The 14,711-nt window shown below is 46.8% G+C and overlaps 1 protein-coding gene across 1 annotated transcript; it reads right to left on the reverse strand.

Annotated features, from left to right (window-relative positions):
• Positions 1 to 6,198: 6,198 nt before the first annotated feature.
• HSP90AA1 (heat shock protein 90 alpha family class A member 1) lies at positions 6,199 to 14,072 on the reverse strand. Its single transcript, XM_005242960.4, has 11 exons — positions 13,915 to 14,072; positions 12,215 to 12,373; positions 11,749 to 12,115; positions 11,095 to 11,228; positions 10,340 to 10,648; positions 9,501 to 9,666; positions 9,027 to 9,217; positions 8,745 to 8,892; positions 7,758 to 8,026; positions 7,118 to 7,451; positions 6,199 to 6,947 (listed from the first exon to the last, which is right to left on the reverse strand). The coding sequence occupies exons 2-11, from the start codon at positions 12,371 to 12,373 to the stop codon at positions 6,838 to 6,840; spliced, it is 2,187 nt and encodes a 728-aa protein (XP_005243017.1). The 5' UTR covers positions 13,915 to 14,072; the 3' UTR covers positions 6,199 to 6,837.
• Positions 14,073 to 14,711: the final 639 nt, after the last annotated feature.

The following is a 14,711-nucleotide window of genomic DNA, read 5'->3' on the forward strand; positions in this document are numbered from 1 at the left end:
ATATGGCTGTTAATTCTTCACAAAAAGAAGAAGAGAGAGGGCAGCCTTTGAATTCCTGTACTCATGGCTGTTTCCACATAATAACATCCCACCCTTACCTTCGTGAAGTCTTCTCCCTGCGATGCACGACAGAAGGGTGTGGGAGACAAATGTCCTTGGTGCCTCCAGTCTGTGAGTACAGAAGTGCTATATTCAGAGGCAGCTGTTCTGAATGTTCCCCAGGAAACATATCCGAAATACTGGGTATTACATGGTACAGAAACCATAAGGAGTTGTGAAGATCCTCAGTTTTCTCTCGCATGTAAGGAACAGCATCACCTGGAGACCTGAACTGGAGGTTAGAAAACAGCAGCTTCAGTTCTTGACTTTGTGTCTTGATGCATGGAATCATAGACCCTGGAAAAAGCCCTTTTTAAACCTTGTTTCCCCATTTGCAAAACGTAGCTGCCATGTCCGTTTTCTTCGCCCTGCTTTTGCAACATCACAGCTGGCCAGGGAAGAAAGGTACTGCGTTTTCTCAAAAAATCCCCAGCAAACCCCCAAACTTCTCACTGTAGCAGAGTATTAATAGCCCAGGAAGCCATGCTGGCATTTAGAGAGGCTGGACCGTTGCTGTTTTACTTCCAAGTTTGTTCATGAATACTGAAGAGTCACCCATAGATTTCTTTGACAGGCGATGCTGTTCTGAAGATGAAGTATTTTATAGTGATGTCCCTGGGGCAGCCACACCCCCTCTTTTGAGGCTGTAAAAGTAAGGCATTTTGGCTGCCTCTGTTCCCTCAGCCACTTCTTTGGGTACAAGACTGGGATCTTGTAATTAGGACACTGAGGAGGCCAGGAAGGTGATCGGAGTGTGAATATATGCAGCCTCCCTTTCTTAAAACCCCGGTTATACGTGACTAACACGATGATTGTTTTTTTCTTTTTTTCTTTTGAATGGCCTCTGTACGCTCCTTCTCTTAGCTCAGTTCCACCACGAATTGCATCACCTGAAGGAAGCAGCCTGTGAAGTGGAACTGAAGGCTGACACACACCATCCCACCTACCCGATAAGCCACCGTCTGGCTGCTGGGCTGATTTCTCAGTGCGCTCTGCAGGCTTGGGAATGAAGATGCTGCATACAGACATATTTGCATAACTTACAGTAGCAAAATAAAAAATGCCTCTCCTCTCAGGGCACTGTCAAATGCCAGATACCTTTTATGACCACATGGGCAGCACACCACGGGACCAAAGGGTGTAATTCCTAATTCCTTAATGCTTCGTTTTCAGATCTGCCTCGCATACATAAGCTCTGACCAAAATTAATATATACACTTCCAGAAAACGACTAAAATAATCTATTGTACCAAACTGATAAAATGCAGCAAATGCACTTAAGTTATTAACTCCAGAAGGGATTAGCATGGCAAACTCTCCAGCTCATCCACTGAAGAACCTGAAGAAAGCGAGCCATGGTCAGCACACTGTAAAGGTACAGCCTCACTCAAATGCTTCAGGAACAAGCTGGGAGAGAAGGCAACAAGAACGTCCCAGTCATACTTCAACATGTCACCTACTGCATTATTCTTAATTAAAAAAAAAGAAAGAAAGAAAGAAAGAAAAAAAAACCCACAGTATTTCCCTATCTAGCTGTACCTGTGCTTTTGTTTCCCTGGAAAAAACCCAGACATCTGAAGGAGGGGGTGGCTCTTCCCCAAAGCCTTGTCTCCCCAACCCCATCAACCAGCACTTCTTTTAAGATTCTAACAGAAACAGCAATAATTGGGACAGTGAGATGGACTTTGTCCTCCTCAATCATCTAAAACTGATAAGGCCTTTTGTTGCAGTTGCCTAGATTCAGCATGGATCTACCACGGGATTTCATGAAGTAAGCAAGACCCAGCCCTATCTGTAACAATGGGTTTGAAGTTTTAATTCTACTACACAATTTAAACCACTGGACAAAGGAACCTTAGAATAACTTCAGACATTTCACAGTACATTAATGACAGGACCAAGTATTGTAGATGATGATGATGACGACGATATTACTATTACTACAACTACTACTATTACTATTGTTACTATTATTGGTGTTAGTGTTAGTATAGCAGCAGCCATACCTACTTCAGGGCACACAAAGGGATTTTTCCCTTAATTTTTCACCAGCACATTCTAGAATTGGAAATGTTTGCTTCTTGTTCACACACGTCACCACTCTGGTAGCGGAGCAGCTGTAATAAGAGTTCTCCAGAAATCCCACAGATCTATAAGGCTCAGTACTCATGGGTGAAGGGCATTCAAGCATCCGGGGCCATTCAAACTCTGCAGTAGTTCTAGATTTCCAAGACAGTTCATATGATTCCAATAATTTTAATGGAAAAGCAGCTGTCTCCTTTCCAGTTACTTCCATTGGTGTTTGAAAACCATTTTCTGGCTCCATGTAAGTATCACTGTGGGACTCTGTAACTGGCAGGGCCGTTTCCAGGTGTAAGAGTAAGTTGTGGAACTTCTAAATGGAAAACATCTCCCAATTCTACTGCCTCCAGCACACTGTGCATCAGTCGAGGATCAACTCCTTTCTGATGCTTACTGCTAGCAAAACTCATACCACGATCTGCGTGACGTGGTGCATCTCCTGAGCAACCACCATAAGCAAATAACAACTAAAATACAATTACTCCAAATGAGCGAGGCACGTTCTGTGCTGCCAGGTCCGTTTCCCACCGAAGGAATCGCTGAGATGCAGCTGGGTGGGAGGTTTCCCAGACTTCCAGCGTGCAAAACTGCCTCCCACAGGGGCCAGCAAAAGCAAAGCAGGAATGCTGGACAACATTTTAGCAAGCAAGAGCACAAGCCGCAGTAGCACTTTGCAGGAGAGACTATCACAGTTAGCATTTCAGAAATCTCTACGCATCTCTTGATGTAACTTCTACTTTGCAACAGAAGCCTGTTAACAGCTTTTGAAAGTACTGCTTCAGGAAAAACTAGTGGAACAGTACCTGAAAAGGCCTCTCCTCAGGGGAAAAATGAGGTTTTTTTGCTTTAGGAGCTATTATGGACTATGTTTTTTTCCAGTATAGATGGGCAACTCAACAAGTATCATTTACAATCAGTCATAAATAGGTAAGAAAAAACCGACGTAGTTAAATATACTTGGAAACAAGTGTATTTTAAAGCACTAATAATTAAATGCTTGGTTAATGGTTTGAATCAGGAGAACGCTGTGCAGTGTAAAGCCAAACACCCTCTGCCCTGCACCCTCCTCCTCCTCGCCCTGTGAAACAGCACCTTGATAGGAAAGAATGCGTGTCTCCATGTCCTCTTCCCACCGCTGCTGCTAAGGATACTGGATGCTCCTCCGATACATCCGGTCCTCCTTGCACCAGCCACACTTCAGATGGGTGTGTTACTCACCAGTTCTTTTTTTAGCCTTATTTTTTTAAAAAATACAGTGTTTTATACAATTTCCTAGAACAAAACCAAGTCTTTGTCTGAGATTACTTCTAATTGTCCAGTGTGACTTATTCAGATGTTTCCTAGGTAAAGTTTGTTTTGTTGAAAATAAGGAACAATCAAGCGAGATCACTACATAATGAAGCACCACAAACATACAAACAGATTTGAAATTAAAGTTACTCTTTCTTTAGGGTGCCCTCACTATTAAGCAAATACTGATTAATCAATGCACAGGCAGAACCATCTGACCTATTTGCCAAGGCTTCTACTGCCAAATTAAGACCTCCAGAAACAAACCAAGAACATGAATGAACAGACACTTCATAGCTGTAAATGAATGCAAAATGCATGAAAAAACTCCTCATGGGCAAGACACATCCTTGGCCACGAATGCTATAGCGTTTATGTACAGGGGCTACGAGTACCACGTTCTAGATGCATTTGTGTTTCACAAAAAAATGCAGTCGCCCCCCCCGCCCCCCCCCATTCATCACAGCACAGAAATTACCAGTGTTATTTTTTTTCTGCTCCTTTCCTCGTCATATTTGGAAATCCATCAGGTTCAATTGACTGTTGCCATTTCTAGGACAATGAAAGCTATTTTTCCCTTTCTGCTGCCATCCAAACTTTATTAGACTGTGTGGCACGCAGTGGTGGGAGCCTTTCATTAGAGCAACGGAGGCACCAGCACGTTAGCTCCCAAGTTTCAAAAATCCAAACCAAACACAGAATAGGCTTCCTCTCCAGAGAAAGCAGTAGAATCAAGTACCTCCATATTCAGGATCCTAATGCCTTAACCCCGGTCTGATTGCAAAAGACGACCATCAACAGGAAAAATTTTCTGATGAGCTTTAACGAAACCTCTGATCATCAGCAGCGTAAGCTCTAAACCGGGAGGGCAAGGAGAGCGTACCCCCGAGCTGTGCCACGTTGTTGTCATCACTTGGAATTCCAAGTGGACAGTTCCACTGTCCTGCAGCTCAAATAAGGAGAAACTTATTTTAGGATCAGTTCCCAACCCTTTGCTGAACTTTGTTGTGTTTCTTACTTAGAAGAATGACCTTGTAAGCCCCGAGCAGTATGGCACCATGGGCCTCTTGGCAGGGACACAGAGCCCTGAAAAGAAGTTATTAGTGCACCCAGCCTTTCCCAAAGGCCACCGCGGTGCTCTGCAACACTTTTACCTACTGTCCAAAGGCTCTGAACTGCTACAACAGGTAGCCGAGCAAGAGAACTTGCGGGAACAGTGTTCTTACTACCTCAACAAAAAGCCAGCACACCAGCACAGCATCACCAACGTAAGACAGAAGCATTTACCTTCTGGCCACCGCTTTGTTCATGCACACCAACTGCCAGTCAGTACCGACATATTTGAACTGTGCAACTCCCGTCACGAGCTGGAAGCCTGCGTCCCTTTCGATGTCATCCTCACTACCACGGTGACGTTCATTGCTATGGTACAGGGTAATGGGACATGAAGACATCGCACGCTAGTCCTGCTGCCGGGAGCGGAACGAGCAAGAGCAACGCTGAAGTTCATCTTGCCCAGCCCCTGAGCTGTGGTGCAGAGAGAACTACATCTCTCCCCTCACTGCCCGAGTAAATTATTTCCACGTTTTGCCATTGCTTTACCTCACCTCGCTCCCTGCTTTCACCAACACGGTAAGCACTCATCTCTTCTGCCATCCTTAATTTGAACTGCTTTTGGACATCCAAGGACATGGAACGGCAGGTGGGGAAGACAAGCGCCCCACACGCGCTGAGCCAGGACTCCGAGCTATGTGTAGGTGCCGTGAGGCAATTCCTCTAGGCCACCGGGAGCTGGAACAGGCTGACAAACTCCAGGTACCTAACAGCGCGTGTGAAGCGCTGGGAGCTGTAGGAGGTTGTTTTTTGAACAGCATGTTTCCTTACTTGAAGGTGAGACGCTGACTGACCAAGGACAAGTAGCATCCATTTTCAGTTACTGCTGGATCTCCCTGCTGAGGCTGGGTAACCCGGTTAACACAACCCCAGTCACCAGTGTTGGCTCCCAGGAAGACATTGCCCAGGATGCAAAGAGCCCATCTCACACAGAGCCAAAGCATTTTTACCACGAGGTGGGTGCTACAAACCCAGAGCTAGTACATCTCTTTAACACCATGTAGTAAATTATACCCACTTTGTAAGTCTTGTTCAATTAACATACGCAAGTTACTTTACCTTGGAAAACCACTCAAATTGTGTTATGGAAAGAAAATTAAGACTCGACGAAAGCACAGTACAGGATGCCCAACTTGCCTTTACCCCCTCACTCCTCCCCGACATGTTCATTAAACTCAGGCTTGCTGCAAGTACCAGGCAGGCGTTTTAACTGTCCCCAAGTCACTGCAGGCCATCTCATTGGCACCAGGTGCCCAGCAGGCAGTGGAAGTTGCTGACCTTGGCTACTAACTCTCCCTTTACTAGTCCTTCGAAGATCAAGCCCAAGGAACACCGAACACAGGACAGCCCAGCAGCCCCCTGACCGCCTGGTGAGGTAGTGCTGACCACCCAACTTCACATGCAAGACTCAGTACAGCACGATGCATCAGGCTGGCACCTGAAGTTGTCTTTTCTGCTTTTATGTGGTACTAGTTTGGAGCAACATGGCAAAAAACATGCAGTGCTGCAGATTTACTGGGCCAGCAGCTAGTACTCATGATCCAAAGCGGCAACTGATACGAAGAGGACAGCAGGTTTTGTTCCCAGCGTTAACAGACAAGTCAGCAGCACAACTCATTCTTAACACTTTTATTCTTACAGTTCTAGGTTTGAACTGTACATGCAGAGTTGCATAAGTCACAATAGAGATTTACAGTGGATTCTATTCTATGGTAGAGTGCAATCCAGAATCCTTAAACAGTATAAAAAACAACTTTAAACATCAAGACCTTGTTAGGAGCAAAAGGGTTAAAGCTTCCCCAAGTATTTCAGCTCTCCTAGATACCTAGTTACTAGGTACTGTATGTTAGATATATTTAGAGTTGAAGAGCTGTGTAACACTAAACAAAACTTGAACATCCTGGTATCATACCGTCTTTGTTACTTCTTTCCCACATCTCTGGCAATTAAGAATAAGTCAAAAACCCTGCCACCTGCAACCAGCTAATACAGACAAAAATAACTACTCCTTACTTGCCTGTTTAGGGTTGTACAGTGTTAAAGAAAGTATTCCCTCAATGGCATTTGTATCTCACATCAGCTGAAAAAGCAATGTAACAAAAATAAAGGTATAACATCTTTGAAAATAAATATAAAGAGGGAATGCAGACAAAGTGTCAAGATTTTTTTTTTTGGCAGGTAACATTCATAATATACAAAATATAACTTATTCGTATTAGCCAAGGAAACATTCATGAGTTCCTGTAAACTGTTTTAATCCACCTCCTCCATGCGTGATGTGTCATCATCTCCCTCAAGAGGCGGCATCTCTTCAGTAACTGCTGGACTACCTTCTTCTGCAGCAGCATCATCTTCATCAATGCCTGTACAGGAAACACGTGCACCGTTACTCAAACTTTTATCCCCTCTAGCCCTTCAACTGATCTGAGGGAACCTCCTTCCACAAGTATAAAGTAGCACACAGATCCACACCCTCCGAGGGCATGGAACCACACCCAGGCTTTTAGGGGAGACAGGACAGTTTCTGACTTACCCAGGCCAAGTTTGATCATTCTGTAAATGCGGTTGGCATGTGTCTGAGGGTCTTCTAAACTGAAGCCAGAGGACAGGAGTGCCGTCTCATACAGCAAGATGACAAGATCCTTCACAGACTTGTCATTCTTATCAGCCTCTGCCTTCTGCCTCAGTGTTTCAATGATGGAATGATCAGGATTAATCTCCAGATGCTTCTTTGCTGCCATGTATCCCATTGTGGAGTTGTCTCTTAAAGCCTGCGCTTTCATGATCCTCTCCATATTGGCAGTCCAGCCATATGTGCTTGTTACAATACAGCACGGAGAAGTAACTAAACGATTGGACACAACCACCTAGAAAACCAAATACAGAGCCCTAGGTTTGTCATTTGATTTACAGTTCCGTGATTTAACCAAGGTTCAACTTCAAAATGGTGCTACATGGCATGCAAGACGTGAGACTCATTAGCCAGAGCTGAAGAATCCACAATACCAACCTGACTAAAACCCAAAATCATACCTTGTATCTATTAAAGCCCTGTCTTGCAGAGAACTGCTCTTTCAGAAAAGGTAACTTTTACAGACACTGCTATCTGACCCTTCTCTGCAGCAAATTCCAGATCATTAAGCCCGTTACACTTAAGAGTGTACTACTATTACCTTTTCTACTTTCTTTTCAAGGATGTCTTTCATTATTTTGCAAAGGTTTTCGAATTTCGCTTTCTTCTCTTCCTGTTTCTTCTTCTCTTCCTCATCTTCTGGAAGCTCCAAACCCTCTTTTGTTACAGAAACCAGGGTCTTGCCTTCAAATTCCTTCAGCTGCTGCACACAGTACTCATCAATAGGCTCAATCATGTAGATCACTTCCAGCCCATGTTTACGAAGACGCTCCACAAAAGCAGAGTTGGCCACCTGATCCTTTGTTTCACCTGCAAGAAACAAGAATGCCACAGTTCTTGTTCGAGCCTCAGACCTGTAGTGTGGCAGATAACTCATTTTCTGAAAAGCCTATGCAGCACTTCCATTAAAAAAAAAAAACAACCACAAGAGGGGCACACAACAGGTGTGACAGGCTACTGCAAAGCTTAGGCTGGCCAGAAGACTCCAGTGTTTCAAACTGACACCACAGCTTGTTTAATACACTTCAGTGGTTTCAAAGCCTATTTACATTTCCTGGAATGCCAAGCAAGAAATGCTCACCATTGTTCCTGCCAAGGAAGAAACCAGACCAGGGAAGCCCTACACAGCATTTACCTTTTGAGAAAAAGCCTTGGTATCTGATGCCCAAATAGTAAACCTAGTCTGAGCACTGGCTCTTGAATTCAGATACTCCTGGTCAAATTTATCAGCTCAAGCCTGAACAAAGCTACCCTGAAGACACCTCCAAAACTGAAGCCTAATTTCTGGGCTCACAGTGAAAATAAATAGTGCGTAAGCTGGCTGCACAAGGGGCACCATTACCTGTAGCTGGTTGTGCTGTCCTCATGGGACACAGTCCCTCAGTAAGGAACCACAGCAAGCCTGACAAGGCACGTCCTACACTATGTGGTCACCCCAATGTAGTTCTGAATTCACCAGGAAAACTGCTATTTTCCATTTTCTACAGATGTACCTGCTTTTACAGAAAATCTGTGTTGCCCAACTCACCAGTAATGTAGTAGACATGTTTCTGGTTTTCCTTCATTCGAGTGCAATAGTCCTTCAGAGAAACCATCTCATCACCAGATGCAGATGTATAGTATCTCAGCAATTCCGAGAGCTTCTTGCGGTTCTGAGAGTCTTCATGTATACCAAGCTACAGGAGTACAAGAGCACAAGTAGAAACTATGTGATTCCTTTACATCTAAAATTATGGTAATTTGGTATTTCAGACTTAAAAAACCTTAATAGTTCTACTATCAGTATTATTAAACTAGAAACACCACAAACCTTGATGTTCTTTGAGAACTGCTCATAGAACTTTTTGTAGTTCTCCTTGTCTTCAGCCAACTCAGTGAAAAGTTCTAAGCACTTCTTCACCAAGTTCTTCCGGATCACTTTCAGGATTTTGCTCTGCTGCAGCATTTCACGAGAAATATTCAGAGGTAAGTCCTCAGAGTCTACCACACCTCTCATGAAATCTAGAGGATGACACAGGGCAAGAATTAGCTTTGCACATCTCAAAGGAAACCATAACCCATCACCACCCAAGGAACTTCACCCTTTCAAAATCATGAATTTGTTTCTACAGAATTCTCTAGACCACACAAACTAAGCAGTACTTTGAACTGCTCAGATGCTTCCTGATCAGCTCTGTTTTAAGCTCAAGTCTTCCCCCCCCCCCAACCATATGCAGGGAAACAAAAGTTGCGAACTTATCCTGTTCAACGTTTTGGGAAACATTTTCCTCAAATATATACTTACTCAGATATTCAGGGATCAGTTCCTCACAGTTGTCCATGATGAAAACTCTGCGTACATAGAGCTTAATGTTATTTTTCTTCTTCCTGTTTTCAAACAGATCAAAGGGTGCACGCCGGGGGACGAAGAGGAGAGCTCTGAATTCCAACTGCCCTTCCACAGAGAAGTGCTGCAAACAAGCAAGGTAAGTTTTGATCAATTGGGACAGCTCTCACTTCAGTACTGTTTAGCAGTTCTTGAAATGCAGAAAGCAGACAGTAAACTACTTGAGATTTCAGGAAAAACACAGTAGGAAAGTCACTGGTCAAGAACAAGGCTTTCCCCTTGCCAGATGGATCAAAGTTTTATGCAGTTGTTACCACACAAGCAGGCCAATTCAGAAGACTTACTTCAGTTCTCTACACTATACACGCTAAGCTTCAGGAAGCATGTGTATTTACATCACTTCCCAGTGTGACACAAAAGGACAATTGCATTTCACCATCCTGTTTATCTCTAGTCTAGGCCTTTTCAAGACTAAGCTACAAACCCAAATAACTCAATTTGCATTTAGCTGAAATTTTTGAGAACTAAGCTACAAACTGGGAAAGCATGTGGACACACTTTCACGTAGTGCAGATTTTGTTAATATTATGAACACAGCCTTCATAGTAATCAGAGTAACTGTAGCACAAGTGCCACCCTCACACAGTGAAGTGTTGATGAAACAGCATCACCGCAAGTAGTAAGAACTTAAAGAGAATTAAGATCTGGGACAACAGATCAGAGTTCAGCAGCATGTTTAGCAACCTTCCAGCTTCAGTGCCAAGTGCAATTGTGCCTGCAGACACACAAGAACTTACTTTGACAGCCAAGTGATCCTCCCAGTCATTAGTTAGACTCTTGTAGAATTCCCCATACTCTTCATTGGTTATGTCATCTGGATTCCTGGTCCAAATGGGCTTGGTCTTGTTGAGCTCTTCCTGATCAATGTACTTCTCCTTGATCTTCTTCTTCTTCTTCTTGTCTCCATCCTTCTTTTCTTCTTCTTCATCAGAACCAACATCCTCAATCTCTGGTTTATCTTCTGTCTTTTCCTCCTTCTCTTCTTTTTCCTCTTCCTTTTCCTCAGCCTCATCATCACTCACCTCCTTATCACGTTCCTTCTCCACCTACAGAAGAAACCCGTAAGTTTTACCAGTAACAGCCAGGAAGTACTCCCTCTGGTCTCACAAAGCCAGAAACTACATCAACACATCAAGTTTGCCTTCTAGACTCAGCTAATGCAAGTGTTTTGTTCCCATGTGCTCATGTGGTAGTCCATAGTTACATTACACTGAATTACCAGGAATGGATAGCTATAAATAACCATAGTTAATTTTCTCGGTGGTTTGGAGACAGAAACTACTAGCTTGGAAAAACCATTTTTTCCCCCCTTATCTCCCAAAATAAGATTTCTCAACATAAGTTGGAAACATAGCTATTAAATACAAGAGCTACATCCACAGAACATCTGTTACAATTTTAATTAGCAAAATACATATCAACTGCTTTCTTAAAAAACTTCAAAAACTCAAGTTAAGGTGGTAGTGTTTAGTATTTTGAGCAAGGTACGTACAAAGAGTGTAATAGGATAGCCAATGAACTGAGAATGCTTCTTCACAATCTCCTTGATTCTCCGTTCTTCAAGGTATTCAGTTTGATCTTCTTTGAGATGCAGGATGACTTTTGTTCCACGGCCCAAAGGTTCACCTAGAACAGAGTTTACGCATTTTACTTGCACAGCAGCAGACTACACTTCGACGCAGTTCTCCAATAGTCCTTCAAAAAGGCACTGTTCCATCAGGAATATTTTTACCACAGGGAAAATGTAAGCTTCCATGTGCAGAAACAGCCCCGTCCACACACTTCAACAAGCTCAATGTACCCAGCATGTATTTCAGTTAATGAGATTTTCACTCATTAGTCTGTTGGTATGTTCTCTTTCAAGTTTCTCTACACAGAGTAATTGAAGGAGTCTACAGAAGTATTTGTATGTATAAGCTTTGCAAGCTTAGTCTTAATTACAATGCACCATCTACTCTGGCATTCCTTTATCATGTTATCAAGTTATCTAACTGGAAGAGAACAGCTGTGCTTGTGCTTGATCCAACCCATTACTAGTACAACCCATTTCATCTGTCGTTTTTTGCTTTTTTCAATGTACAGACTAGGCACCTGTATGCCAGTAATCTTTAGAAAGCATACCTGAGTGTAAACATTTAATACTCACCATTATCAAGTCTGACAGTGAAAGATCCTCCAGCTGATGACTCCCAAGCATACTGCTCATCGTCATTGTGCTTGGTGATCACCGTCACTTTTTCTGCAACTAGGTAGGCAGAATAAAAGCCAACACCAAACTGACCAATCATGGATATATCAGCCCCTGCCTGCAGTGCTTCCATAAAAGCCTTGGTACCAGACTTGGCAATAGTACCAAGGTTGTTGACCAGGTCAGCTTTGGTCATCCCTATGCCTGTATCCACAATGGTCAGAGTGCGATCATGCTTGTTTGGAATTAGGTTAATTTTCAGCTCTTTGCCAGAATCCAGCTTGCTTGGGTCAGTCAAGCTCTCATATCTTATCTTGTCCAGAGCCTGCAAGAGAAGAGGCAGACTTTTAACATTACCCTACTATTCCTAAAGAATTCCATAGTCCTAATAGATGCAAACCAGGGTATGAGTTAAGGTACATACATCTGATGAGTTGGAGATCAGCTCCCTCAGAAAGATTTCCTTGTTGGAGTAGAAAGTGTTGATGATCAGAGACATCAACTGAGCAATCTCAGCCTGGAAGGCAAAGGTCTCCACCTCCTCCTCCATTGGTTGGTCTTGAGTTTGCACAGCTTCTGGCATCTGTAAAGAGAGGGAGTTGAAACCCGTCAAGAACAGCTTGGTGCACATATCCTTTTGTGACAATAGCACTCTGATAACGTGGCTTCCAATACACTAACTACACCACAGGAACACAAAAGAAACTTGCCCCCAGATCTCATTTCCTACCAGTAACAATGCAGGAATTTTGCAGAAGTTAAATACAACATTTTAACTACAAAGCCTGCTTTACATTCGCTTTGGTTTGCACAATTTAGGGAGACAGAACTTTTGCTCTCTCCTCCACTGATCTACCATTTAATGTACGGCTTAACTTCCCCCTCATCACAAACTAAGCACACATTACGAAGAGGAAAATTAAACCGAGAACTCAGCCTTGCGTTTGAGAGGTTAGCTGCAGGACAAATAGATTCTCACACCGGTGTGTGCCCATCTGGCCCACTTCCCTTTTCTCACATCCACCTCTCATTTTGCTCGCACAATTAGTATTCGGAGATGTAGCCACGATCCACAACTAGAATTTATGTACCAATACGGTCCAGCCGAGCTCGTCACTCTGGCCTACGGAGAGTTATCAAGAGTCCGACCGGCCACCTGCTGCGCAAGCATCCTCTGCCCGCGCCACAGCTCAGCAACTACAAATTCGACTCGAAAGGAAAGCCCTCCACGAGCCCACTTTAATCGCTACATATAACTAGTGGAAACCAAGTGCAACACTCTAGTGCTTAACTACGAAACTAACAAAGGAAAAAATAACCAAATAAGCCAACCGGCCACCAGCCGTGCCCCGGCGAGCGATCCCGGAGAGCCTCCCAGTGCGAGCAGCCTGCCGCGCGCCGCCGCGCAGCGCCCCCTGCAGGCTGCCGCCGGAACCATGAAAGATTCTAGAAACTGCCAGAGCCTTCCCCGACCGCCCCCCCCCCCCTCCACCCACTCCCTGTCAGCACCAGCCCCGCGCTGCGCGCACCCCCCGCGGCGGGCAGAGCGCAGTGCCGCGCAGCCCCTTCCCCCACTCCCGCCCCACGCCCGCCTCAGCCGCGACCCCTCCATCTTAGGCTTCCACGCCGGCCGGCCGCCCCCTCACCCCGAGCACGGCTCGCTCGCCGCCCATCCCCCCGCGCCTGCCCCTCCGCAGCGAGGCGGGCTCAGGTCACCCCCCTCTTGCGCCCCTCTGAAGGGGTAGGCTACTCCTCCACAAAAAACAGCCCTCCCTGCCCGCCACCTACGCCCCCCTCCCCCACCTCTGCTACCTAAAGAACCCGCTCTCCCAGGAGCTGCCCGCCGGTGTTGCCCTCGCCCTCCCCCCCCCCCCTTATTTCCGAGACAAAAATAAACTGGATACACGGGCTTGGGCACCTCGCCGCCTTTCAGCCGTACCCGAACTTCAATACCTAGCACCCCTCCGAGCCCCCTTCGCTTTTAACAGGGGCCGCAAGAGCAAGGAGACAAACCACGTCCCGCACCACCCCCCACCGCAGCGGGGATACGGGAGCAGAGCGCTCCCGCCGATCCGCCACCCCTCGGGGGTCTCCAGCCGCCGCCGCACCGCCCGCGCTGCTCACCTTTGCGGGGGAATAAGCTCCTGGTCTCCTCGCTGAAGCGGAAAGCGGGCTCTACCCACACAGCCAAACCTTCACTAGTGCGCACTCCCCGCCGCCCGCTTGGCTTATATACGCCCGGCGCCGCCTCCTTCCAGAACCATCGGGAACCTTCACTGACAGGCACGGGGGAGGGGGCGGCACGGTGGGGGGGGGGCGCGGGGGAACGGGGCGGAGACTCCCGGCCGCGCTCCGAGGGGGCGGGGCCGAGCCGCTCGCAGCCAATGGTAGCCGGCCGCGAAAGGCGCCCGTCAGAGCGCGAGTCCTGCACAGGCGCTGTCCGCCGCCTCCACGGGCGGGGGGGCTCTGCGCATGAGCCGGCGGCTGAATGAGCGCGCGCTCCCTGTTTGTCCAACCGCCGGCTCGGCCGGGCGGGGGGGGGGGGGGGGGCGGGCGCAGGCGGGAGGCGGGCGCGCGGGCTGGCGGGTGGGCGCGCGCGGCGCTGAGGGGGCGGGGCCCGGGGGGCCTTGTGCAAGCGGCGGGTGACGTATTCCGCCGCCCTGCGCCTCAGAACGTCCTAGAAGCGAGGGGGGGGGGAGGGGGGGGAAGGGTGACCGCCCCGACCCCCCCGACCCCCCTGTCCCACCGCCCCAACCCACCCCCCTCAGTCCCTCTGCGCTGTTGAGAAGGGCCTGGAAGGCGCCGGGCTCCTCCCGCCGGGAGAAGGGCCTGGAGCCGGGGTGCGGGCCGGCAGCCGCCTGTACCCGCTTGGCAACCGCGGCGGCCCGGCTGTGCCCGCCCGGCCGCGGCCCCGGGCGCGG

The sequence above is a fragment of the Falco peregrinus genome, chromosome 1 (genome assembly GCF_023634155.1).
Source record: "Falco peregrinus isolate bFalPer1 chromosome 1, bFalPer1.pri, whole genome shotgun sequence".
Classification (NCBI taxonomy): Eukaryota; Metazoa; Chordata; class Aves; order Falconiformes; family Falconidae; genus Falco; species Falco peregrinus.